Consider the following 26,038-nt stretch of genomic DNA (forward strand, 5'->3'; position numbering starts at 1 on the left):
AGTAGAAGCCTAGAAGAGTGGCAATCCTTCGGCAGCACAGCAGTCCTTCTTGCTGGCAGAGTGATCACAGATCCAGACGTGCACTGAAAATGTTGTGTATGAGGTCCAGTACTTATACCCAGTGGTGCATTTGAAGTGGGGGAGGCTTCATAAACATGCCTTTGAAGTGCACAGATGTCCTTTCCTCCTTCCCTGGCTCCAGACTCGCTACAGGGGGGGTAGGCAGCCCTTTGTGTGTGGACAGGACACAGACTATTTAGGTGTAAGTGAGGCGGTGGCCAGCTCCTCCATCCTATCCTGCTTGAAATGGCCCATTGAGATACACTTAAGCTTTCATCGTGTGTAGCTGCCTAGGAGGAATACACAAAGCCCAATTATACCCAGTCATGTGATCAGAGACAGGCAGCAGGCACCAAATGGCTAAAGTAAAGAAAATGCCAACTTTCTAAAAGTGGCATTTCCAGAATTGCAATTTGAAATCCAACTTCACCATAAGTTCTAGGTTTTAAACTGTGATTCCAGAGACACCAAACTTTTAAAGTCTATTTCTTCACATTTGGGAATTATACTTACAAAATGTAATAAGGCAACTCCATTGATATCCTAGGGGAGAGATAGGCCTTGTAGTAGTGAAAAACGATTTCAAGAGTTTTTCACTATGAGGACATGTAAAACTTACAGGTACATGTACTGCCTTTTAAATACATGGCACCCTGCTCTCTGGATTGTCCAGGACCTAGCTGAGAGGGTACTTATATCTAGAAGAAAGGAAAGTTTGGGACCGGCAAATGATTTATTTTGCCAGGGCAAAATGGCAGTGTAAACTCCACACACAGGCTCTGCAATGGCAGGCCTGAGATATGGTTTAGGTGCTACTTAGGTGGGTGCCAAAATTAGTGCTGTAGGCCCACTAGTAGCATTTAACTTACAGTCCCTGGGCACATGTAGTGCACTTTACTAGGGACTTATAAGTAAATTAAATATGCTAACTGGGTTAGAGCCAAAGTTACCATACTTTAGGGAGATAGCATATGCACTTTAGCACTGGTTAGCAGTGGGAAAGTGGTAAGAGTCCTAAGGCCAACAAAAACGAGGACACAAAACATAGAGCAGGAAGGCAAAACGTTTGGGAATGACCCTGCAGAGAGGGCCATTTTCCAACACAATCTGAGACATCAAGAGAAAATGCATCAAGCAAAAAAAGAAACTGACTGAAATATACTGCACCACATCATTGGGGTGATGTGAGCCCCTCACACTCCTGGGTCCCAATAAAACTGCACCTGGTGCACTAATAATAGCTGTGGTTCTGAGTGGCAGGCTCTCTCCTTTGCCTCTTTCACCCTTTCCACACCATGTCTGGCCATCTCGCCAATCTTGAAACAAGCCTTCTGTCCCTTCCAGAAAATTAATTAGTTCCCACTTGTTGTCCCCTCTGTTCGGTAAGGGTGCCTTTGGCCCTAACGCTAGCAAGGAAAATGAGTGCCCTTGCCCATCTTGTAAAGTAACACAAATTTACCTATTAAATAGTGGACCCTTACAACCCTGAGCCCCAGTGCCACTGGGCCTGCTTCTCTAATGATACTATTGCCTTGCAAAGTGCACTACACCAGTCTCATGTTAAAAGGTTGGGCCCAAATCTTGACCCACTTGTTCCCCACCATCTCTCATAGCCCAAGCTAAGACATCTCCTCTGTTTCAATTTTCCCTCCCTTGGGCCATTGCTCTGAAGCCAAAAGCATCAATGCAATGGTGCACTGGGACCTCATGAAAGCGAGAAAGGACAGTAACACAGCACAGCCATAATTTGGATTTTGTTGGCCCCTCATTTCACTGGGCCTCAGGCCCATTGCACCTGGAAGACCAATGATACCTACAGCCTTGTCACCCCTGCCCACTCAACTGGACCATCGAGGCCCAAAGCAGGTGGCCAGGCCGTTTGCAAAAAAAAAGTCTCACATCTCACCACACATCTCACACTCGCCTGTCCTCTCCCCCACATGCATTCTTCTCCATCCGTATTGCCTCGCCTCTTAACTTACTTCCCTTTCCATCAAATGGTGAATGGGTTGGGAGGCAAAGCAACAAAGAGAGAGAGGACAGGAAAGAAGGATATGGGTGGGATAGAGGTCAGCTAAGATGGGATGGGGAGCACATGGACAATGGAGGGTGGGCGGGAAGGTCTGGGGAAACACACAGACAACGGAGTGTGGGGGGTAGAGTCTGGGGAAATCACAGGCTAATGGTGGGTGGCTGTGAGGTGTGGGTGAAGTACACAGAGAAGCATACAGACAACAGAGAGTGGGGGTAGGGCACGGACAAAAGAATGTGCAGGAGGGGCTGAGGAAGCGCACAGACAAAGGAAAGTGGGCAGGAAACTCTGTGGTAACACAAGGACAATGGATGATTGGCAGAAAGGGAATGGAAGAACACAGAGGAGGAAGAAGTACATGAGAGAGACAGCAGAAAAATACAGGCAGTCTCGTTGAATAGTTAACAAAAAGAAAATAGTAGCGCCTGAAAAGGTGTGCTGAGTAAGAACGCTTAATGGTGCTAGTTCCTATTCTGTTGTACATAACTCCAGTGTTAGAGGATGCATGCATGCTTGTAACACAGATTATTTTTAGTTACTTACCCGGTGTTCCTCTAAAGAAACCATTTTAGGTTTCTGTTTTTCTGATGAGCACTTTTAATCGTAGTCTCTTCACCTTTAGAATATGCCCATGCGAGGGGCGTGACTTGGAGCGTCAAGATGGTGGTTGCACTCTAAGAGTGCTCTGAACCCCCCCCCCTCCGCCATGCGCTCCCATCCTCACGCCATCAGGGACCCCTGTTCTTCCTCACTGGACCTGCTGTGGCCCATGGACTGGTTCAGCATGCTGCAGAAGTCTGGACGACACTAGATTCCCTTGCAGTGGCTGGACTCTTGGGAGCTGCTTCGCTCCAACATGGTGGCACCGGCATGGCTGGGCCCTCGGTGAGCCCAGGACGTGGAATACGGAGTGTCCTGGAGTGCCACAACCAGGAGGTGCCTATCCCTGCCTCAACTGAAGCCCTGTGAAAGGAGAGATGGGGTGCTTTGGGGTCCCCGCTAATCCTTGCTGCAGCCTCCCAATCCTACAGGCGCTCCAGTCCTGAGTTGCTGTGCACTGGGTGGCTGAAATCTGGGTCCCATTCAGTGGTATTTGGGTGCTGGGGACTTGAACGCTGGACCCCTCATCGGCCTGGCTGCATTGGCAGCAGCTGCAACATTCCCAGGTGAGCGGTGGGGACCCCGGACCTGACCTCACTGCCTGTGGGTCCTCTAGGATGTGCTCAGCTCCAGTTTGATCCACCAGCGGACTTGTCCGGACCCTGCCACTGGGCCACCTGTCCGCAGCGCCTGCTACCTGTGGCTCGGCCTGCTGGAGACAAGGGAGGCTTAGAACTGGTCCTCCTCATATTGCCTGGAGCTTGGGGTTGCCCCCTCTGGGACACAGACTCAACCGGTCGTGAGGTGTGCCCCCCATTTCTATAAACATTATTGGACTCGGAAAAGGTGCCCCCATAGTGGAGGTTTCGGATGGATGCTTGCTTGCCCCTTCCCTCATTGCGGCACCGCATTGACAGTTAGATCCTTGTTGGGTGGTGCAGAAGCAGAAGTTTGAAGCTTGTGACTGCTGTAGATCCTCTGCGGTGTACGCCTGGTGTGATTTGGCCCTGGCGCAAGGAACATTTGTAGACCTCCCTATCTGCCCGTGCTGCAGTGTGGACCTGCCTCTATTTCACTCTCTGTCCTCCCCGATGTTAATGTTAATGTTAAGAATGTCTTGAAAAGCGCACGTACACCGGGCGGTTTCATGGCGCTGTTGGAAAGGAGTCAGAACATCAACCGTTTCCAAGGAGATTGTCATATGTAGGCTTGCTCAAACAGCCAGGATTTTTAGAAATTTCAAGAGATCCGGGCAAACTCGGATTTCCAGAGGTATCGAGTTCCAGATCCAGGGGGCAAGGATAGCGAATCTGCAACCTTCATGGCATTTCCGCCTGAAGGTGGGAATGTGGAGGAGTGAAAGGTGTGCCGAGCGTAGATTACGGGAGGGGGTATGCCTAATTATCAAATTGTCGACAAATTTAGGGATTTTATTGTGCAGGGATTTAAAAATCAGACAACCAATTTTAAAGATGCAACGTGTGGGGATAGGGAGTCAATGTAGCCTCTTTAGTAGCGGGGAGGCAGGTTGCTATCTAGGTTGTTGTAATATCAATCTGGCCGCGTGATTCTGAACCATTTGAAGCCGCTTTTGCAAATAAGCCCAGATAGGTGGCATTGGCGTAGTCCAGATGAGATAGGACAGTAGCCATCACCACCTGAATGAGGGCTATCTGTGTAAGGAAGCGGCGGATCCTCCTAATTTTCCGTAGATGGAAAAAACACTTAGAGACGACAAGACCCACTTGAGATTTCAGTGAGAGGTCGCTACTAAGCGTTACTCTGAGCGTTTTTGCCGAAGAAGAGAGAGGTGGGCAGCCCAATTCTGGGGGACAATAATGCGGGCCCCAGAACTTGTGGCTGTCTCCTGTGAGTACGAGCTCTGCCTTTCCAGGGTTTAACTTCAGATGGTTTTGGTCCATCCAAAGTTGAATGAATCTCATTGTGGCCTGGAAGTCGGCAATTGAACTGTCAGAGTTGATGGTGGAGATTGTAAGATTTGCCTCCTCTTCCACAGCCGGGCTGGGTGCCTCCCCTCTGCTGGCCTTGGTCTGTCTGGCCCTTGCCCCATGGCCTCGGGCCCTGCGTCCTACTGGAGCTTTAGGGGACGTGCGCCTGAGAGTGAAGTTTGGCGGACTCAGCGAAGGGGGCCTAACTTACCGTTACATCTGCTGCCCTCTCATATATGGATTACGCCTCTCCCAGTGTTCATCCACAATACCCTGCCCACATTACCAGCTGACTTCCCTCTTGGATGGGAGCATCATTTCCTTGGTGTCACTGGGGTGAGCAATCGCCGGAACCAGGCTGCATGTGCTGTCCCTGCTCAGCGGATAGCGGGCTTGGTTCCCCTTTTGAAGGAGTGACGAGACAACAGAACCCTTTGGTGCAATGGGGGTTGGGGGTGGATAAATTGTCCTCCTCCAAAGAAGACCTGACCATGATCCTCCAAGCCATCCAGACCTCCCACACCGCTGTGGAGACCAAGAATGGTGAAGTCCGAGTAGATGTCGCCCTTTTGTGTCAGAACTTATGCAACGCCTGACTGTCCACGTTGGAGGGTGACATGAACAACCTGAAATCCCAGGTCTCTGGCCTCCTCATGCGCACAGCAGAGGTCAATCGGCGCGTGGAAGCTGAGGATGATTGGTCCTGCTAAAAAAATATACAGCTTGGTGGAATCCTTGAAGGCACCGAGCAGTCACAAGTTGTAGACTTCCTTTAAACATGGATCAGGTTCTGGATGCCATTTGACTAGCTGTCTCCCTCATTTGCGATCGAATGAGCACACATAGCCTTGGGTCCCAAACTACTACTCAGGAGCACCAAAAAGGGCCCATGATTGTACGCATCCTTACAGACAGGGATGCAAATCTGCGAGAGGCCCGAACCCGCTCAGACCTCTGATATATAAAGGTGCTCGTTTTTCCTGATTACACAAGGGAGGTGCAACAGCAGCACTGATGGTACTTGGAAGTCAGAAACAAGCTCTGAACGCTTGTCCTCCCTTTCCGGCTCTTCTTCAAAGCCAAGCTTCAGGTTGTCTAAACCTATAAATCCCACTTCCTTGAGACCACCGAATAGGCCTGAACCTGGCTCGCCAAGGATCGTCCACTCACTGGACTGAGCGGATCTACCTATCTGGTGGAGGGGCCCTCTGGATCTGCCATGACAGCTGCATCTCCAAAGCCAAAGAGAAACTGCACCTGTTCAAGATGAGGGCACAACGCAAAACGGTCCAACTCCTTCTCACAATCTCCTTGTCCATGAGTTCAGCCCACATCCCAGGCACATCCCACTATACCCACCAATTAGGTGGAACCCTCATCGAACTAGGAGGATCTTTTCACCACAAATTCTACGTCTATTGCTAATTTCCTAGCTGATACCAATGTTTCTCAGAGTCCCAAGATCTAAATTTCCAGCTATGGGCACTTCGCATTGAAAGGGATAACCCTTTGTTAATTGCTCCCTGCACTATGTTCCACAATGATAATTCCTGACTAATTGCTTTATGCGATTTCTTGATGGCTACAAATGATCCTGCAAAATGGAAGGGTCCACCACTTTGTTCCCTATTTCAAGTTGTATCGGGTCTTTAGTTATTGATTTTAGGGCGACATGCTTGTGGTGTGAACGTATGGGGTAGGAGAGGTTGCTTTGGGGATGGAGACTGTGCATTGTTATGTTTTGCTGTCAGTTTAGCAATGTTTGTTTATCTATTTGTTGTCCACTACATTCAGACATGCACTTACATATTATCCTCAGCGGTATAGTTCCGGTAAATGGTCAATTACCATGTGCCTCTGGCGCGCACTCTGGCTGCCTTCCTTTGTGGAGCAGGACACCCCTGCCTCCCTCTACCTATGCATACTTCCCTCCCCAGTGATGGTATCCTTCTGAGTCTTTTCCTGGAACCGACTGCTGGACCACGTAAAACACACTGCTGTCCTGGGGTGTGCTCTTTGGTTGCTCCCCAAGGTACTGATGCTCCACAAAACTCGCCTCCAGGAGAATCGTTGTCCCTTCCTGGCATGCAAAGAGTATGAAAGGGTCTTTCATTCAGGCTTTATTCTGAGTTCCTGTGTGGAAGCTATTCTATTCCGTCGCTCCTTCCCTAAGGCCTTCCCTAAGGCCTTCCCTAAGGCCATCACCCAAGAAGTCAAAGACCCTCAGGGTCGATACATTACCCCCGCTAGCACAGTTGAGGGTCAACTCAAGTTTGAACGCTTATGGCGCTCAAACTACGATGCGGGTCAAAAAGCAGAGTATAAGGCTGCTCTTAAAACATACCACACGTCGTGTGATTGTGCCAGAGCTTCCTTTGCGAATACCACGCTCCTTACGGCACAGAACAGACCTAAGGCCCTGTTCAAAATGGTGAAGGAGCTGTCAGGTGCATCTACTGTACCTAAGGCCCCCTGTCTTGACACCCCCCAGTGTGAAGTTTTGGCCAAATTCTTTGTTGAAAAGATTGAGAAAATGTATGACTCTTTCAATTCCTCTCTTGCTGTGTCCACTCACCCCGTCTCAACCTCAGGTACTCCCTCACTTGGCACCCTCCCTTGTTCTACTTCCGTGCCTCCTCAACTCCTCGCTTGGGACCCCATCTCTCCTCCGCTTTTAAAAAAGTACTTACAGGACATACAATCTGGGTCCCCCCTTGATCCTATGCCTCCCCAAATCCTGAGCTCTCTGGACATAGCCCTACTTTTGATTATTCTAAAGGTTTTGAATGCCTCCCTCACTGAAGCTAGCATTCCCAACGATTGGAAGCACGCTATGGTGGTTCCATTATTAAAAAAGGCCAACTTAGATCCTAATAATCCATCTAATTTTCGACCTATCTCTTTACTTTCATGTTTTTCTAAAATCTTGGAGAAACACGTTAATTCTTTGCTTAATTCCTATGTGGAAACTTCTAACCTTCTTCATGGCTCTCAATCCGGGTTCAGGGCTGGTTTCTCGACTGAAACCACTCTCCTTGGTGTGTCAGAATCCATCAGGCAAAGGGTGGACAACAGGGAGACCGTGGCACTCATTTTACTGGATCTGAGTGCTGCATTTGACACCGTCTCCCATTCCATCTTGTTGTACACCCTGAGAGAGGTGGGTGTTGATGGCTCCACCCAGGTCTGGATCTCTAACTTTCTGTCCAATCGCACGTTTCAAGTTTTTTCCTCTACTTCTGTCTCATCAACTTTTCCCTCTAATCACGGTGTCCCACAAGGTTCTATTCTCAGTCCCCTGTTTTTTAATTTATATGTGAGACCTCTTGCTTTTTTGGCGGAACAGGCAGGTCTCTCTATTTACTCCTATGCTGATGACACTCAAGTCATCTACTCTCTTTCCACTAACAAGCACCTCCCCTCTTCCTCCCTTCAAGCTGGACTTAAACAGATTTCGGCATGGATGTTGGAGCACAAATTAAAACTAAACGGGGAAAAAACTGACCTTCTCCTGTTTGGCCCTGACATCCCGCTCTGGGGCCCACAACATTGGCCGCCGGAGATGGGCCCTCTTCCCACCCCAACTCCTTCTGCTCGTAATCTTGGAGTCCTCCTGGACAATCAATTGTCCTTCAGGCAACACGTCGTGAAAGTCTCCGCCACCTGTACCACCATCATCAGGTGGCTTAGGAAAATCTCGTGGATGCTGCCTGTCGACACCCTGAGAACTGTAGTCCAGGCTCTTGTCATCTCACGCCTGGACTATGGTAACATCTTACTTCTGGGTGCCTGCAAGGAGGTAACTAAAAAGTACCAGGTAGTACAAAATATGGCTGTTCGTCTTATTTGTAACCTACCCGCCAGATCCTCAGCCTCGTCCCATATGCGTAAACTACACTGGCTGAGGATCGAGAGCAGGGTCAAATTTAAGGCATTATGTTTTATGCATAAAATAATGACCGGAAAAGCTCCACGCTACCTATCTGGTCTGGTGCAGCATTATCTTCCACCGCGTACACTTAGGTCCTCCACCCAGAACAAGTTCCGGATACCGCGCATCAAGAGAGCAAAAATGGGAGGGCGCTCATTTTCCTTTTTGGCTCCCTCTCTTTGGAACTCTTTACCCCCCCCCCTCTGCGCGCCGAAAAGTGCTTCCTGACTTTCCGTAAGGGAATTAAGACCTGGCTTTTCAATATGTAAGACTGCTGACTAGACTCTCCCCTCATTTTGTATACTGTTTTATACTCCCAGCGCCGGGAAACCTACGGGTAGCTGTGCGCTTAAGAAATGTAATAATAAATAAATAAATAAAATAAAACTTGTGTGCATCTATGCACCCCTAACAGCCCTTGATATCTCGCTTCGAGACTTTGTACAGGTCCTTCTGAACCTTTCAAAGGGACTGACACTAATTGGAGGAGACTACAACGCAGTGCTTGCCCCAGACATGGTTGCCACTGGCCCTCCCTCCACCTTCTGTGGTGCCGGGGTGCGCCATCTCTCTGATTGGGCTACTGTTCTTGGTGTGTGTGATGTCCAGAGTGTGTAGAACTTACACAGCTTTAATGCACTCACACTTCGGCAGACCCTCATACACATTCTCGGATCAACCTTATCTTCATGTCGGCCCCAGATTGCTGAGTAGTCTCGAGCACCCAGATCAATCCTCGTGGCAAATCAGATCAAGCTCCTCTTCTCCTTTACCTTGACCCCCCCCCCCAGAAGCAGAGGACTCCTTCACCCAGCCCATCGGTGATGAACTGCAGGCCTATTTTCAAAGTAACAAGGGCTCTGTTAGCTGGGCTGACACCCTGTGGGTCGCCGGTATAACGACTATTAGTGGGTAGGCAAAGGGGCATGTTCGGGCACAAGAGCAGCTCCCTCCTCATCACTCAGCTAGAGGCTCATGCACTCCATCTAGAGAGAGGACTCGCAACTGACCTTCATGGCGAGGTGCCCGACTGTTGAATCTTGTTCGCGAGGAAATCTGCCTCCAATCCCTAGAAGTAGCTAAACCTTTGTGGCCCATAGCGACAGCTAGAGTCTGATAGGGGATAACATCTGGAAGCCATTATATTGGTTGATCTCCTATCCGCTGGCGAATGGGATAGTGCCAGAAATAATAGATGACTTTGGTGTCACTCACCACAGTCTCCCTGATATAGCATGCACATTCACCGACTACTACGCCGCCTATATGTGGGAACCTGCCCTAGTAGATCCTGGTCATGCCTCCCAATTCGTTGCTGAAGTGTCCCTCCCTCGGTTGTCCCACATCGAGATTCAGATGCTTGATGAACCGCTCATGGCCTAAGAAGTTGGGGGAGCCCATCTCTGTGGTGGCCTACAAGAAGACGCCCGGACGGATTCCCTGCAGATTATTACAAGACCTTTAGTGAAACCCTGACCCTCCCTGCTCCTTGCCCTTTATAATAAAGTGGCATTTCCACCAAAATTATACGCCACCACTATTGCAGTGATCCAGAAAAAGCAGCTCCCCCCTCAACCTTCGCACTGGCAAAAGAACCACTTGAGTGTTTTCTCCAATGTGACACCCAATTGCGTGGATGGAGATGGCCTGAGGCACATGAAGACTGCATAGTGCTGTATGTCCTCCTTTAACTTACAGACCTCGAGGGGAGTGGACTCAGCTGCCTTCAAATCCACTTTTCAGGACAGTTTCATCTCTCCGAGTGAACCCAACCAAGTCAGTGTCAGTGCATCTGGTTCGGGGGCAAGACTTCTTCGGGTGACAAAATAATATTCACTTACACAATCTTAACTTTTGCAATATGGGTATCTGGGTGTCACTTCACCTGGAGCTCACTTGATCCCTCAAACTTGGATCCCTGACACAGAGGGCCAAAGAAGATCGCGAAAAATGGCAGTCTCTTCTGCTGGATGTGATGGGCTGTATAGCCCTGTATAAAATGATGATTTTGCCGTGATGCCTCCATGTCTTTCAAAATCTCCCGATCCCCTTACAGCAGATTTGGCTCAGTGCCCTAGATAAAGTCACGACCACCTTCCTCTACCATAAGTCCAGGCCCACCTTAGCTCATTGTCAGCGTGGCCCATATGATGGAGGTCTGGGGATATCCAACATTAATTTGTATTATCTTTCCTCCCAACTATTGGTGGTTAATGATTGGCTTAATGTAGGAAGGTCAGGTCTAACCTATCAGCTAGGTTTTTTCCAAAATTTGGCTCTACATTATGCGGCTCCAATCCTCCATGCCATTCCTGCGGTGACCAGGGTGGTCTTCCTTCTCTGGAGGGCTTCACTATGCCACACTCACTGGGACAAGAGACTTACCCAGCAGACTCCCCTCTGGCAAGGCACCTGGTTGTGAGAAATGACGGCACTGGGTGGATTTGGAAAATGGGATCTTATAGGTATAAAGCTGCTAAGCGATGTGTGGTCTGGAGCCCACATACGGTCCTTTCAAGACCTTCAAACTACCTATACTCTTACATCCACAAAATGTTATAATTATCTCCTGCTCAGGCATGCACTTCACATCATGTGCCTCAGGATGCCCCTCTCCCTGAGTTCAGCCCGCTGGAGGCTAAACTACTCATGGGCGCGGTAGGTAAATGTGGTATCTCCCAAATATATTGCACATTAATAATCAATTCCCCAGGCACACTGGACCACCTTCGGGCCTGCTGGTAGAGTTGGATGGGTACCCTTGAGGATGGCGACTGGTGTGATGTACTGATGGCTCCTTGGGTTATCACCATGTCCTCCAGACTGCATCCTATTCAGACCTATTACCTTTAACATGCCAAGCTGCATCAGACAGGGTTTGCCTCTGAGCCAGCCTGCCCCTGTTGCACTTATATCCATGCCGATTTCTTTGATATGGTGTGGCTGTGCCCCAAGATCCAAGAATTTTTGTCTGCTGTAGTAGCGAAATTAACTAACGCTTTAGGATGAGAGGTGGACCCTTCCCCTCTGATGCTCTTGCTGGGGGTCTTGGAGATATACAGGGCCTCGAGGGGAGCCTTAGCGTTTCTGTGTACAGCTCTTTTGGTGGCAAAACGCGGCATAGCCACCTGATGGAAAAATCCTGACTCCACCGTATTGCAATGAAGACGGGGCATGGACTATTGTGCACAGCAAGAGCAGTCTGTATACGAAGCCTGGCGCTGCCCCGAGACATGATCAGGCCTGGCAAAACTGTCTGGGTCAGTTGGAATGAGCCTGCACTCCACGATATTTCCACCACTGTTTGTCCGCCGGATGAAATTATCACTGTATCTGTTTGACCTGTGTCCTGCTCACCTGCTATGATGGCTGTTGTACTATATGAGTATCATGTTGTAAAAAAAAAGTTTATAAAAAAAAAGAATATCCCCATGCACCAGACTGGATCTGGAAGATTTTTCACTGTAGCCACTACATGTGGTACGGCTCCGCATCGACTCCCCTCAACCCTGTAAGCAACAACTAGGTGCTGTCCCAAGTGCTCTAATGTCAGTTTCTTTCTTTCCCCATCTCTGTACATGGTTCCAGAGCTAGCTCCTACTTTTTTTTAGCAGTTGATCAACTTTATTCTCCCAAAATGTTCCAGTCAGTCCTGTGCCTCAGTGAGATTGGGTCTGAACCTTCTGGGACTGTTGGCCTTCTGCATTCTGCTCACAGATTTTGCTATATGCCATATGCAAGCTGTCCAGTGGGGTCTGACGTCTAAGTGGGCTCAGCACTAAGGAAACCTGTCAGAATCTATCCTGGTTTTGGAGGAGACTGAAAATGAGCTCTAGTGGTGGCTCCTTGACTGCAATTTGACCAGTAGCAGGCCCTTTTTCTTTCCCCTACCAGAGTAGATGTGGTGACAGACTTGTCCCTGCTGGGTTCGGACAGTCATCTGGAGGAGGTGCAGATCAGAGATCTCTGCTCTTCGGCAGAGATTCGCCGTCACATCAGCCCGTTGGAATTGTGGGCCATTGGCTTGGGGAAGCTGTTTCAGGTCCTCATTGAAATACCACCACCATGTGGTATTGCAACAAGCAAGGTGAATTAGAGTCCTCCTGGACTCTGTACCAAGAACGGGGAGAGCCCGGGCTCAATCTTTTCACCACCACTGAGAACACACAGTATTAGCACTTTTGTACAATGCGGTTCTCAAGAAAGCTCTCTCATTCTGGTTAATAATGGAGCTTGAGATTCCCGTATGCAATACTGCTCCTACTTCTTCTGCCCCAGGTTCTGAAGAAGATCAAGAACGACAGGTCCAAGTCATCCTAGTGACCCTGCACTGGGCCTCGGCCTGGTGTTAGAGCTTCTGTGCATGAGCTAATGTCTGCCCATCCATCTGCTGATTTGGGAGGGCCTTCTGTCACAGCAGCAGGGCAGGGTCTTCACCCATGCCTGCACAATCTACACCTCCATGTGTAGAGACGGAGCAGCAGCAGTTGACTGCATTCAATCTCCCTCCCAAAGTAGTGGATGTCATCTTGGAAGCAAGGCGGCCCTCTACAAAATCTATTTATGTCAGATGCTGGAACTAGTTTGTGGCTTGGTGTGGCAGCCATAACACTGACCTGTTACAAGACAAACTTTAGCATGTATTTATGGTGCTGAAGACCGGAGCAGCGTTTTTACTGAAGGACAATCTATAACTTTTTTGATGTTCTTTGGCTCCCTCATCCCTCCAAATAGGTGGAGAGACTCCATCACGTGAACCCCAAAAGAGTGCTCAGTTTTTACCTCGATCTTATTAAAGACAATTGGGTGGACCATCAGTGGTTTGTAAGGTGCTCTGCGGTGAAGAAAGGCAAGGCAATGCAGAAGAGGACCATATCAGGTGATTAGTCCTCTGCATCAAGATATGCTACATGATGGCAAAAAATCAGCCTCCAGAAGGAATGTGGGCCCAAGAGCAAAGCTGCTACCACTGCATTGGCACATGGGGTACCTGTCCTGGATATGTGTCAGGCGACACCCGTAGTATCTGTATACACATTTACGAAGCACTATTGCCTTGACATCCAGGTACTAACAAAAGGGCGTTTTTGCCATTTGTGGCCTGCAAGACATTTTGGTCTAAGTCATTCCACAGACCCACAACTTAGGGAGGTACTGCTTTGGTATCTATTCTAAAAGTGAGGAACCTGTGTTTAATATATCTATTAGGAGAACAACTTGCTTACCATTGGTGTTTCTGGCAAATACTCAATCTAATTACATATTCGTCACAGCTTTCCCTCCTCTCTGTTTGTTGGAATTGCTCTTTTTCCATCTAAATAAATCCCAAGTTAGAGATTTGCATAGTACACTAGCACAATTCATTACTATTGGTCACCACGTTAGAGGGCGCGGACAATGTCTAGAAAAAACTGACACCAGGACATTTTGGTGGGCCTATATACAGCTCCAATTATGGCGGGCAGAGGGGAGTTGACACGGAGCTGCACAACGCCACCTGTCAGTGCACAGGGCTATGTTAAAAAATCTTCTAGATTCAGTCTGGCACCTGTGGTTATGCTAAAGGTGAGGAATCTGCGGTTAGATATAGCATCCACCAGAAATAGTGTTACTGAAGGCAAATAACTTGTTCCATTTGCCCTTTTCTGTCATCCTATGATTATGTCAGTAGTGAGGCTGGTGGAAAAATAAGCCAACCTAATGATCATGAGATAAAGCAAGATAAGTGTGGCTTGGCTCTGACAGCCAGTGCCCATGTACTAAGGCTTACTATGCTTAACTGGTTCTTCATAATCTAGTAGGCATCCACAATTCTGGTCCAAGCACTGGACTCTCTGTCCATCTAGTCACCAGTCCAACCACAGGATAAAGTGCACTTATATATAGGGGCAGACTTGCCTCCCTAACAGAACCATTGCTCCTGGTTATCAAACAGGAGTTCATGAAGAAAGTCCCACTTCAAGCCTGTTGTCGTCAAGTCATCGGACAACAAACGCAGGTCCATGAAGGATAAATGTGTCTGTGGAACACTTCAAAGCCAGTCAGTGGTAGTGATTGCAGCTTCCATGTAGGAAAAGGCTATACCTTATCACATGCTCACATAGACAATGAGGCCAGATATCAAACTAATCTTATTGCTATCACGGCCGGCTCTGGTCTCCAGGTCTGGCACTACATTGAGTGGTACACATTCTTCCTACTGGCTTATGTCATAGTGAAGAATATATTTATGTTCAAAGGGGATAAGAAAGTAGCAGAGTAAAACAAACACCTTCATTGACACATATTTCTGATTCACGAACCCCAGTCTTTCCATATGCAGACAAATATGGTGGAAATCGTCAGACTTAAAGGAGGAGGGTCAGGATGGATTCATCAGTTTGCCCAGAATGGGAAGATTTTGTTTTCCCTTAATGCTTGAAGGAGTCCTGTAGTACAAAACGGGTAAAGTAATGACTAAATTGCTGAGTTTTATCGAGTCGGTAGAGGCCATATCTCAAACCTCTGTTAGCTTTCAAATCTCTTAAAGTTAAGGCTTACTTTCACATAAAATATTTGGTTGTTGGTTACTCTTCTCCTTCCTTGATATTTAAATCCTCAAGAAGGTGCTTCTGTGGAAAAAATAAAGCCCATTCTCATGCCTACTAATGAGGCCTAGAATTGCAAATAATGTCACTGTAGCAACATGTTGAACTTTTCCCTCTCTTCAGGATTACTGCCAATGTTTTTTGCCTTCATCCCTCCTGGTTTCGGAACCCATTTTTGTCTGATTTTAGGACTCAGTGCAGTTTACCACTGCTAAAAGTGCTTGTGCTCTGTTCTTTAAACACAGTAAGATTGGCTTACCCCCAATTGGCACCTTTAATTTACTTGTAGGTCCCCAGTAGTATTACTTGTACCTTGGCCCTGTACATTTAAGCTATTAGTGGGCCTGCAGTACATATTTTGCCAACCACTAAAGTTGCCATTTTAAACATGTCTCAGGCCTGGTATTGCTGCCTGTGTACATTTTTAAATTGCCTTAATGACCTGGCAAAATAAACCTTTTGCCAGACCCTTGCCTTCCATTTTAATACATGTAAGTCACCCCTAGGGTAGGCGATAACCATCCCATAGGGCAGAGTGCATTGTATTTAAATAGTTGGATAAGCAGTTTTGAGTTTTACATCTCCTGGTAGTGAAAAACTCTTAAATTTGTTTTTCACCACTGCAAGGCCTACCTCTCCCATAGGATACAATGGGGTGACCTTATTACATTTAATAAGGGATACCTTTTTCTTGGGAACAGGAAATATCATGTGTGGTATCTTGTATTTTAAAATCCTCTTTAACCCCTCCCCTGCTGGTGACGGAACCGCTCCGTCACCAGCCACGGTCGCACTGTGCTGATGACGGAGCGGTTCCGTCACGGCCCGCTCGGCACACCTGCGCGGATTCCGCACCTGCGCTGAGCGTTCCATTAACGGGCGGGCCGTGACGGAACCGCTCCGTCATGAGCACAGCGCGACCGCAGCTGGTAACGGAGCGGTTCCGTCACCAGCATGGGCGCGCCGCACGGCCCCCCGCCCCTTTAGCGCTGTGGCGGAATAGCCGCCACAGCGAAGGGGTTAATGGTAAAGTCTGATTTTTTGTCACAATTAAGAAAATGCCACTTTTAGAAAGTTGGCCTTTCCTTGCCCTAACCATTTGGTACATGGAGCCTGTATACTGGGTCACATGGCTAGGTGTAGTTGGCCTTTGTGTATTCCTCACAGACCATGGGGGGACTGGGTCTTGACAGATGTTCACCCTGACAAGATGGAGGGGGTGAAGCTGTCAACTACCACACTTGCACTTCAATAGGTCTGACTCCTGAACTCATAATGAAACTTCACACTAGTCTTTTGTCACCCCAGACAATGTGGGGCCTATTTAGGGGATGGAAGGAAATTCTAGAGCCAGATGTGGGGGGGAGGGGAGTCTAGAAGTTTCTCCCACTTCAAAGCTGGCACCATATATAAATATTGGAACCTAAGACCAACTCTCCAGAACTCTCCTGGACCTGCGGACTCTACAAGAAGAAGGTTTGCCCCGCTGCCTGAGGAGTGCCCAGCTGTTTGGGGACAACAGCTTCATCGGATTTGATGCAGTGCGACACAAGTCATTGCACCACCAGCTCCAGATCGGGGATTTCAATAGAACTGACGCACCTCGATGCTGGACCTCGCATCATAGCTCCTGATAAGCGGCTACCCAGCACCGGCCCATACGCAACAAATCTTGACGTGAGCCTCTGCAATGCAGGCCCTGACCGGTGGCTGCATTGCCCCGACACAGAATGACACATCTTGATGGCAGCATCGCAACTTCTGATCAATGGCTTCGACAGCCCCAACCCAGCGTAATGCATCTCAATGCAGGACTACTCATCGCAGCTCCTGCTTGACGGGTCCCCAAATTAGTGTGCTGCAAGCAGATGCACACTTCGTATCTTGATTCCAAGGACACAAGGTACTACCTCAGTGGGACAAACCTTGTCCTGTACCCAGCCTGTGGTCCATCGCAGTCAGCCTGAACTTGCAATTCTGTCCCTCTCCAGCGTAACCAGATAATCATAATTGTCACTATTTGCTTCTAAGCGCTATCTTCACTAAAAACTGTAAAAATGCATAATGCCGGTTCTGGTGAATATATTTGTGTTGTTTTGCCCTTACTTTATTATATTTTACTCTATGTTTTGGGTCGAGCATAGCGCAGCGCACATGCGCTGCTCTAGGAGATGACCTCTTGGAATCACTCCAGCTTTTCAGCGAACTCGTGCTTGTGGCTTTTTTTTGTTGCACACATTGTATTGATCATTGCGTGTGGCTTTCAAAAATAAAAGCACGCAATTAGCCAAAGGCGGGTGCATGTCCCACCTTTCCAAGTAAATGTTTCCTCCCACGGCCTACAGCTGTCGGGAGCGAGCAGCGGTCAGGGTGCCATCCGTTCTGGGTCATATTACAAAGGTTGTTTTTACTTTCTTGGGCACGCTTGTTTTTATATAGCACATGTTACAATAGATTTTTGATTTTGCGGAGCTGTAAAATAGCCCTGGTACTTCCTACCCTCGGACGGGTGTTGGAAAGGGTGTCTGCAGTTGACAAACTTATCACTACAACAAGCAGGTATCCCGCTGAGCTATTATGTCAGGCTTTGCATATGTTTCCTTATGGTTGCGCATGGCTCTCCGCAACAAGTGAGTGAGCTATGGCCATCCTCTAAGGGCTCATGCCTGTCTTTTGTATCTTTCCTTGGTTTGTTTCTGCCTCTTCATCTTTCGCTGGCTCATTTCTTCTCACGTTATCTCATATCTTCTACTCCCCCTCCCTCCATTTCTTCCAGCCTTCTGCCTCTTAAATCGAAGACTCATTCGCCCAGCTTGAGACCTTTTTAGGCAGTCTTTCATTTTGCTCCTGTGTTGCCGTCATGACTACTGTGCCCAGGGGTAGCAACAAAGTCCTAGATGTCCTAAGGGTGAAAAAGTAGTAGCAACGGTTGCCTCTGGCTATTCTTAACCGCTGCTTTAAACAAAAATAATTAAGTGCAGGTTCTCGCCAAACTGAGTGGGGTGGAGTAAATGAGTGGGTTAAAGGTGTGACTAAGAGGTAGGCTTTAAGGCAATCTAACAAGAGAGACAAATTGATCTTCGAAAATAGCAGGGTGCACAGCCCAATTCTTGTAACCACAGGTGCCATTTTAAATAGGAGACTGCATTTGTGCCTCTTAAACATGAAGTTTTCTAAGCAAATGTATTTTAAATGCTCACACGTCCTGTGAGAAGCAAAGGGTTGTCTACAATTTCATACATTCACTATAAGAGTTTTCCATATTGTTCACAAATGAATAGTTTTTTTAAAGACGCATTCTGTGACCTAAACATTTCCTCTTAACCAAACACCATGTCTCTTCTAGATTTGAAGTTAAATGGGCAGAATTAGTTGATTATGAGGGCCTCCTTTTCACAAAAGAAAGAGCGGATATAGCAGTGATCAGTTTTGCTATGTAGTTTTAAGAAAAAAAGTGATTCTAAGTGACTGGACGAATTTGAAGAGCTATTGTAATTGTAAATGTATTTATGTAGTGCTTACAACCCCTGGCAAGGCATTGAAGTGCTTTTTTGGCAAGTTGGGCACTATTCCAGATCCCAAGATAAGTAGGTAATAACAGGTTAGTACATATTTTATTTTTTTCTTGATCATTAGTTGTGTTCTGTGTGTGCTCTTGCTATCCACAAATGGAAAGGTGTGGATCGCAGATCTATGATACATTGTATTTAAATGTGACTTTCCTGCTTGGCCACTTTGTGTGATCTTGAACATGCTTAATCTCACTTACCTGTCACAAATATGAGTGAGGAAATTGGTTCAATGCTGGCATTGAGTTATACTTTAATTAAAAATACTCTTGTATAAACGACATGATTTCCACGCACCTGCATTTCCACAATAAGACAAGACCTACATTACATTAGTAGAAGTGGACCGACTCTCATCATACTTCTTGCCCAGCGTCGCTCTCCAACCCCAGGAATCTCTTCCTTGGGGACTATAATATTCACTGGAATAAAACTAAAGACCCTGCTGCTAACCTCCTTAAAGAGACCATGGACATCAGTGACTTGTCCCAACTCTGTCAATCTCCTACTCACTCTAAGGGTGCCACCCTTGATGCCATTATCTCTAGTAAAGATCTGGCCTCCCTCTCCAAGATCATTCCCGTTGACTGGTCTGACCACCACCTTATCCTCTTCACCATGAATAGCTCTATTACTCATCTAATCCCAAGCTGCAGTTTACAAAGGAAACAAACCCGTAATCTTCACCTCATTCCTCCTGGCGAGCTGGATTCTACAATTAATTCTTGCTTGTCACTCCCCCTCTCTCCCATAGCACCACTGACCTAACTGACCATTACAACAATTCCATCCTCGAAGCCCTTGACCAAATTGCCCCAACTAAACTTCAACCAATAATAAACATCCCACCCAAATGCTGGTTCAACTCTGACCTAAATAGCGAAAGACGTTCCCTCAGGCAGTCTGAACGTGCCTGGAAGAATCAAACTTCCTTTTCCAACTTGACAATCCTCAGAAAGGCCAGAGCCAACTACAAAAAGCACACCTTCAATGAGAAAGCCTCCTTCCTTTGTTCCCAACTTGACAAGGCTAGAAACCGTCCCAAAGAACTGTTTAACATTGTCAAAAAACAAACCTCCCCTGGCCCTCCAAAACTATTAGCTACCGTCGATAGATGTGAAGAGATTGATAGCTTCTTCTCTAACAAAGTCAACAAGATCGAACTATCTTTCTCTTCCCCCCTCCACTTACCCAACACCCCCCACATATCCCACCTCCCCTCTGCCAACACACCCCCCCTAGCACTCCAACGGTACCTCGGCCCACATCCCTCCCCTCGCCCAACCCCCTTCAATCCTCCCTCTCTCTACCCCAGGCTGACACCAATCTCATTGTCGTCCTACCTAAAAACAATACCTCTTGGTGTGAATTTTGCCCTATTTCTGAACACGATGTTCTCAACGTCATCTCCAAACTCAAACCCTCCTCACATACCAATGATCCTCTTCCCGCTCACTTAGTTCAGGAACCTAAGCACATCATTGCCCCTCTATGGACCAACATTATCAACTCCTCCCTATTTTCTGGCAGTGTTCCTGCTTCCCTCCAACTTGGCCAAATCACCCCTATCCTCAAAAACTCAACAGCGGACCCTAATGACTCAAATAACTTACGCCCGATCTCTAACCTTCCCTTCCTTTCCAAAGCCCTTGAAAAATGTGTCCTGTCACAATCGGATAATTATCTTGATACTTTCAATCTCCTGGACGCTTTCCAATCTGGTTTTAGAAAGGGATGCAGCACAGAAACTGCGATGCTCAACATTACCGATGACATTCACCGCTCTGTGGACAGAGGCGGATCCTCCCTCCTCATCCTCCTTGACCTCTCCGCGTCATTTAATACTGTTAACCATCTCACCCTTCTGAAAACTCTCAAAGACCGCTTCGGTTTAAATGGCATTGTCCTCACATGGTTCACCTCCTATCTCCATAACAGAACCCAACAAATTAAACTGAATGGTTGCCTCTCCAAACCACTACCTGTCTCTCTGGGTGTCCCACAAGGCTCTATCCTCTCTCCTACTCTTTTTAACCTCTTCATGTAACCCCTCGCTACTATTCTCAAACAAGCTAAAATTAGCTACCACCTCTATGCCAACGACACGCAATTATACTAAAAGATCAAATCACACAACATCCTACATCTTAATGATGCCTTGACCAAAATTCAAAACTGGTTCCATTTTAACCACCTCAAACTAAATCCCCCAAAAACTGAAATCATCCTTTTTGCTCCCCAAAACAACCCTCTGCCTATCCAACACTGGATTGCCGATATCAAAGCACTCAATTGCCCTCTCACCACTTCCAACTCTGTCAAATCCCTTGGCATCAGCGTCAACCAGAATCTCAATCTTATCCCACATATTAAAAACGCGGCGAAAGGTGCCCTCTCCACTCTACATCATTTAAAAAAAATCAAACTCTTTATTCCAATTGATGACTTTAAAACCATTGTTCAATCACTTGTCCTTTCCAGAATTGACTATGGCAACGCCACCCTTGCTAACACCCCCAAAGTCCATCTTGCCCCGATTAAATCTGTCCTCAACCTGGCGGCCAGACTTATCTCTGACAGTAAGCGTTATGAACACATCTATCCGGTCCTCAAAAATGTCAAATGGCTCCCAATTGAAGGCAGATCCACCTACAAGATTGCGTGTATTACTCACAAAGCCCTTCACCAAAACACGCCCTTGTACCTCTATGACAAACTCCAAAAAGCAGGTTGTTCTAGATCTCTGAGGAGCACCAACGCCCTTGTCCTAATCCCCCCTCAGACCAAAAAGAAAAAGACTCAATCATGTTCTTTCTCAGGAAATGCCCCACCTATTTGGAATTCTCTTCCCAAAGACCTGCGATGGAACCCTTCCTAACCCCTTTTCAAGAAAAACCTCATCTACTGCTTATCAACAAATATTGGGGTCCTTAATTCCTACTGATCCATCGGTCCATCTACCCTTTGCTGTCCTCTACACTCTCCCTTCCACTACCCTTCCTACTCTCGGTTTTCTAGAAAACCTCATGCTGCTGCTTCGTAACTAATTTTGGGATCCCTAATTCCTATTGTAATTTCTGTCCACTTACTCGTGGCAGTCTTTTACAATCCCTCTTCCTACCACTCCTCCTACTCTTGCTCTTGGAGGGCTTATTCATCTAGTCTATGTTAAAATTTGCAGTTTGCTGACTTTCTTTTTCATGTTGTGCTAAGTACCCTGTAAAGCGCTCTGATACTCTTGGGTCCAGTAGCGCTATATAAAACCTTTTAAATAAATAAACAAGACACCTGAGTCAACATCAGTCTGCACAAGTGCTTTGATTATCTCAATTCCAAGGTCAAAGAAGAACAATAGTCAAAACATTGTAGTCTGAATTGTCATAGTTTTACCTTATTTTCTTAAAAGAATGCATCCTAGACTAGCATCTTGATGGTCATTGATTATATTAAACATTCCCATGGTGAAGCAGCTCCTTGTTCACAGGCATGTAAAGAGATTGGGCAGTGTTGTTCAAAAAGCACTTCCCTCTGCATTTGATTTGTTTAAATTGCCTCCAGTGAGCTTTGCAGGTGAGTCCAACAAATGTTGCATGATGGGTACTGTAGTGTTTTTGTAAAAATTGTTACCCAACAGTGGGTTCTGTGCTTTTCCGATGTTGTTCATATTGTTTCCTAGCCCTCCAGTGGGCCTCAGAAATAAAAAGTGTTCAAATAGTTTATGTCTGTCTGCCCTTCCACTGACAAGACTTTGAACATTTCCATGTTCTGTGGTCCCCGGTTCAATGGTGGGGCGGGGCAGTCTTCCAGGCTGGACTACAGTGAAAAAAAATGCTTGCAATGTATCCTCCTTTCGAAGGTGAATTCAATTGATTCCTTATTGAGACGAAGTGAGAATTTTCCATTTGGAATTATTTCTTGAGCCTTATGCGTTTCGGATCAGCAGCTCCTTGTTCACAGGCATGTAAAGAGATTATAAACCCAACTTGGCATCGCTATTCACAGTAATATATTGTAACCAACTTCTAGTTTCTCTCTTAGAGTAATGGGCATAGACAAGACTTATTTTCACAATTTGTATTGCAAATGTTTTGAGGACATGGATAACCTAAACTTAGGGCTCAGTAGCAGCACAGTCAGCACTTTCTTGGTATTTAAATAAGTAATGCCTCTGCTCAAGCAAACCCTCAGATTGAGTAAATGTAAAACCATTCTGCGAGTTGTGTACCCAGGAAGGATTCTGTTGGATATTTACTAAAAAGATACCATCATGCATAAAGGAAGTTCTTCACACAATGACTTTTGAGAAATTGTATCGCCCTTTCTTTTCTGACTGGGGCCTGCGTACTTAACCTTGGCATGGCTGAACTGTGCCTTTTACTTTATTACCCCTTGGTCTGGAGACGAGTGAATATGGGGTCTGTTGAAAGAAGTGGCCTCGGGCAACATTCGGACATCTCAGATCACCTGGCACGGTGCTGTCTGCTTGGAGCTATGCCTTACAAACCCTAAGTGGGAGCTCCAGTTTCCACCCACATGAACAGGGATATACTGCCAGGAAGACAGTTTCATGCAATTCCCAACGGATTATACAGTTTAAAATTTACGGTTTAAATTGTACTCATGGTTTACATTACTGCTTTATGCTTTCTGTTGTTTGGCCAGACTGTCCTAGGTGCAGAGACACTGCAGTTACAGATACTCACTTGATAATATGAATGCTCATTGATGCGTTGTGTTCTGGGTATGGTAGTAAATTTGGAAAGACAAAGCACGTATGGAATTTTCTACAGATGTCTCTCTTACTGGATAGATGTAGGCCGGCTCAATTATGGATGTGCACTGACTTTCACTAATATATGTCTCAAACCCTGAAAATCAAAGACAGTTCTAACATAAAATTATTTGCCACTGGGTTGTAGAAGCGCACCCTAAGTCAAAATGCTAAATCCAGCTGAGGAGACACATAACTATTAAAAGTTCATGAATGAAAGCTGGCCATTGAAAAGTAAGTTGGAGATAATGTTCAAATCCCAGCAAAATCAACAGAAAATTCAATTCTATCTGGTATCGATAAAGAGGATTACAATGCCAAAGAGACACTTCATGTCCACACTTTGTGATGACTGAACATTCAGTATTAACCTTATGCCTTCATGAGTGTGGACTTTTGTTTCAACAAGACGATTCACCCTTTCAGATTTGATATCACAGTTCGGCAGAGAAAGAATATTTAATAAAAGTGCCATATAATCACCTTGTAGAAAGCGTGCCATTCTACGGTCTTGCATATTGTTTGTTGACTAGAAATTCAACATGTCCAGGACAGATAGTTCCTTGACTGCTAGAAGCACATTTTCATTAAAACAATGTATTTTGGGAGGAAGTGGAAAACATCATTAAGTAATTTACCTATATTGAGACTGTGTTTATTTTTAGGTTACTATGCTTGGAGGAATGAACAACGTGGATCTTGGTTCATTCAATCTCTTTGCAAAGTCCTCACAGAATATGGGAGACAACTGGAGCTCATGCAGATCCTGACAAGAGTCAACTTCATTGTTGCCACTGATTATGAGTCTGAAATAGCAGACCCTAAGTACAAAAACAAGAAGCAAGTGCCATGTATTACTTCAATGCTGACTAAAGAACTTTACTTCCAAACATGAATTCAATATGTAGAAAGTCTTTCCTGCCATACAGTGCAATGTGTCTGTTTATGAAAAGTCAGCTTACAGAGCACTTGAAACCCACCCATTGCATACCATCGGCTGGCTTTACTGTCACCCTCGTTTGATTGTTTTTTCTTTGTTACCTTGTGTGGGCTTTCTTTCTTCTGTTCATCTCTCCACTTGAGTTTGACAATATTACCTATGTACTTCCACTGCTTACTTTTCAAGCACTGATTTTTTTCTTTTTAGTTAAGTGCTCCACAAGTGTGCATGTGCATCAGCTGTCTCCCATGTCTACTTCTCTTCTCTCATCCATCGCACTTCATTCTGCTCCCCCTTGCCATATGTTTGTCCACCACTCTCTTCTGTTATGCACTCACATTTCTGGGCTTTACACCCACAGCTCCATGTTGCTGTTTCTTGGCTGTGTCTTTTTCTTCCCCCTTGCCCTCTGTGTTGCCCTCAACCGCACCCTCTGTGTTGCTTCCATCCCCTGCCTCCTCCATATTGCTTCCCCTACCTGCTTTTAAAGAACAAGCTTTTGACCTTTTTTTAATTTACTGATTCAACTCTGATCGATAAATAAAAAGAAAACAAGCACCCATGCCATTTTGTAGGGCATGTGCAGGCATGGTGCGTATGCCTGCAAATAAACGCAGCCAGTAGCATCATAAGACTCTTTTTCATCTCTTTAGCCATGCTGCAAAGCATCGGGGAAGCTGTACATCATAAGACCGGATCTGGTGGCTTAGTGAACTGACGTGTCCACTGTATAGGCCTGTGTTCGACCTCCTGGTCACAGGTTCATATTCTGGAAAGTCCACTCAGCCTTTCATCCTTCTGAGGTCGATAAAATGAGGACCGTTGGGTAACAATAAACATCTGTTATTCAGGGCCAAGATGCCCTTGGATGAACTTGTGCATCACAACTACACTTTATGATACAGCATCACTAAAAATCATTGGCAAAGCCAATAGGTCACAAAGGCGAAACATATTGGTTTTGACAACCCTTGTTGGATTATCATTTGTCACAATTCTGTTCTCTTTCCTCCATTTTAAAGGCATGGCAGTTTGTAAAACTTTAGTTAAACAACCTATGAGTTTACATTAATGACTGCTTAGCATTTTAGGATAGTTATTAGGACTAATCTTACCTATTTTCTAAACTATGTGCAAAGGCTTCAGCTAAATGTCTAATCTGAATAGTTGGTATGTCATTACCCCAGAAAGCTCTCAGGTGTCATCAAATAACCCTCAAACTCTTGTTATAAAGAAAAGGAAAACTTAATGTATTGACCCAAGAGGATAAATGTAAATGTTTCTGATAACACTTTGAATTGAGTGTCAGCGTTTCTAAATGTGGAGAAGCTCTACAACCCATTAATTTATATGTCTGTATTTGCAGCTTTATGTTTAGCTTTGACCTATGAGTTATGTAATATCTGAGAAACTTGTCTTGTCAATGCCCAAGAAAGAAAATACTATACAATCGTATGCATAAAACTAAGGGTTTTAAAGATTTCTGCTGTTTGTGAAAAGTCATTTATCCACAAGACCAAGTTGTAATTGGATGTAATTGTACACTTCAATGATCAAAGGTGACGTCAAAGAGAATTACATTTGGCTCCTTTGGCTTCC

General features: G+C 46.1%; 1 protein-coding gene across 8 annotated transcripts in view; it reads left to right on the plus strand.

The window, feature by feature from the left end:
- LOC147712092 (caspase-7-like) overlaps nt 1-25,919 on the plus strand; it is a 203,158-nt gene extending 177,239 nt beyond the window's left edge. For all 8 annotated transcript variants that reach the window (XM_086922854.1, XM_086922853.1, XM_086922857.1 and 5 more), the window contains one exon: nt 24,165-25,919. In XM_086922854.1, the coding sequence (XP_086778980.1) occupies nt 24,165-24,394 (230 nt within the window). In that variant the 3' untranslated portion in view covers nt 24,395-25,919. The remainder of the gene's footprint in view (nt 1-24,164) is intronic.
- Nucleotides 25,920-26,038: the final 119 nt, after the last annotated feature.

The sequence above is a fragment of the Lissotriton vulgaris genome, chromosome 5, assembly GCF_964263255.1.
Source record: "Lissotriton vulgaris chromosome 5, aLisVul1.2, whole genome shotgun sequence".
In the NCBI taxonomy this organism is placed as follows: Eukaryota; Metazoa; Chordata; class Amphibia; order Caudata; family Salamandridae; genus Lissotriton; species Lissotriton vulgaris.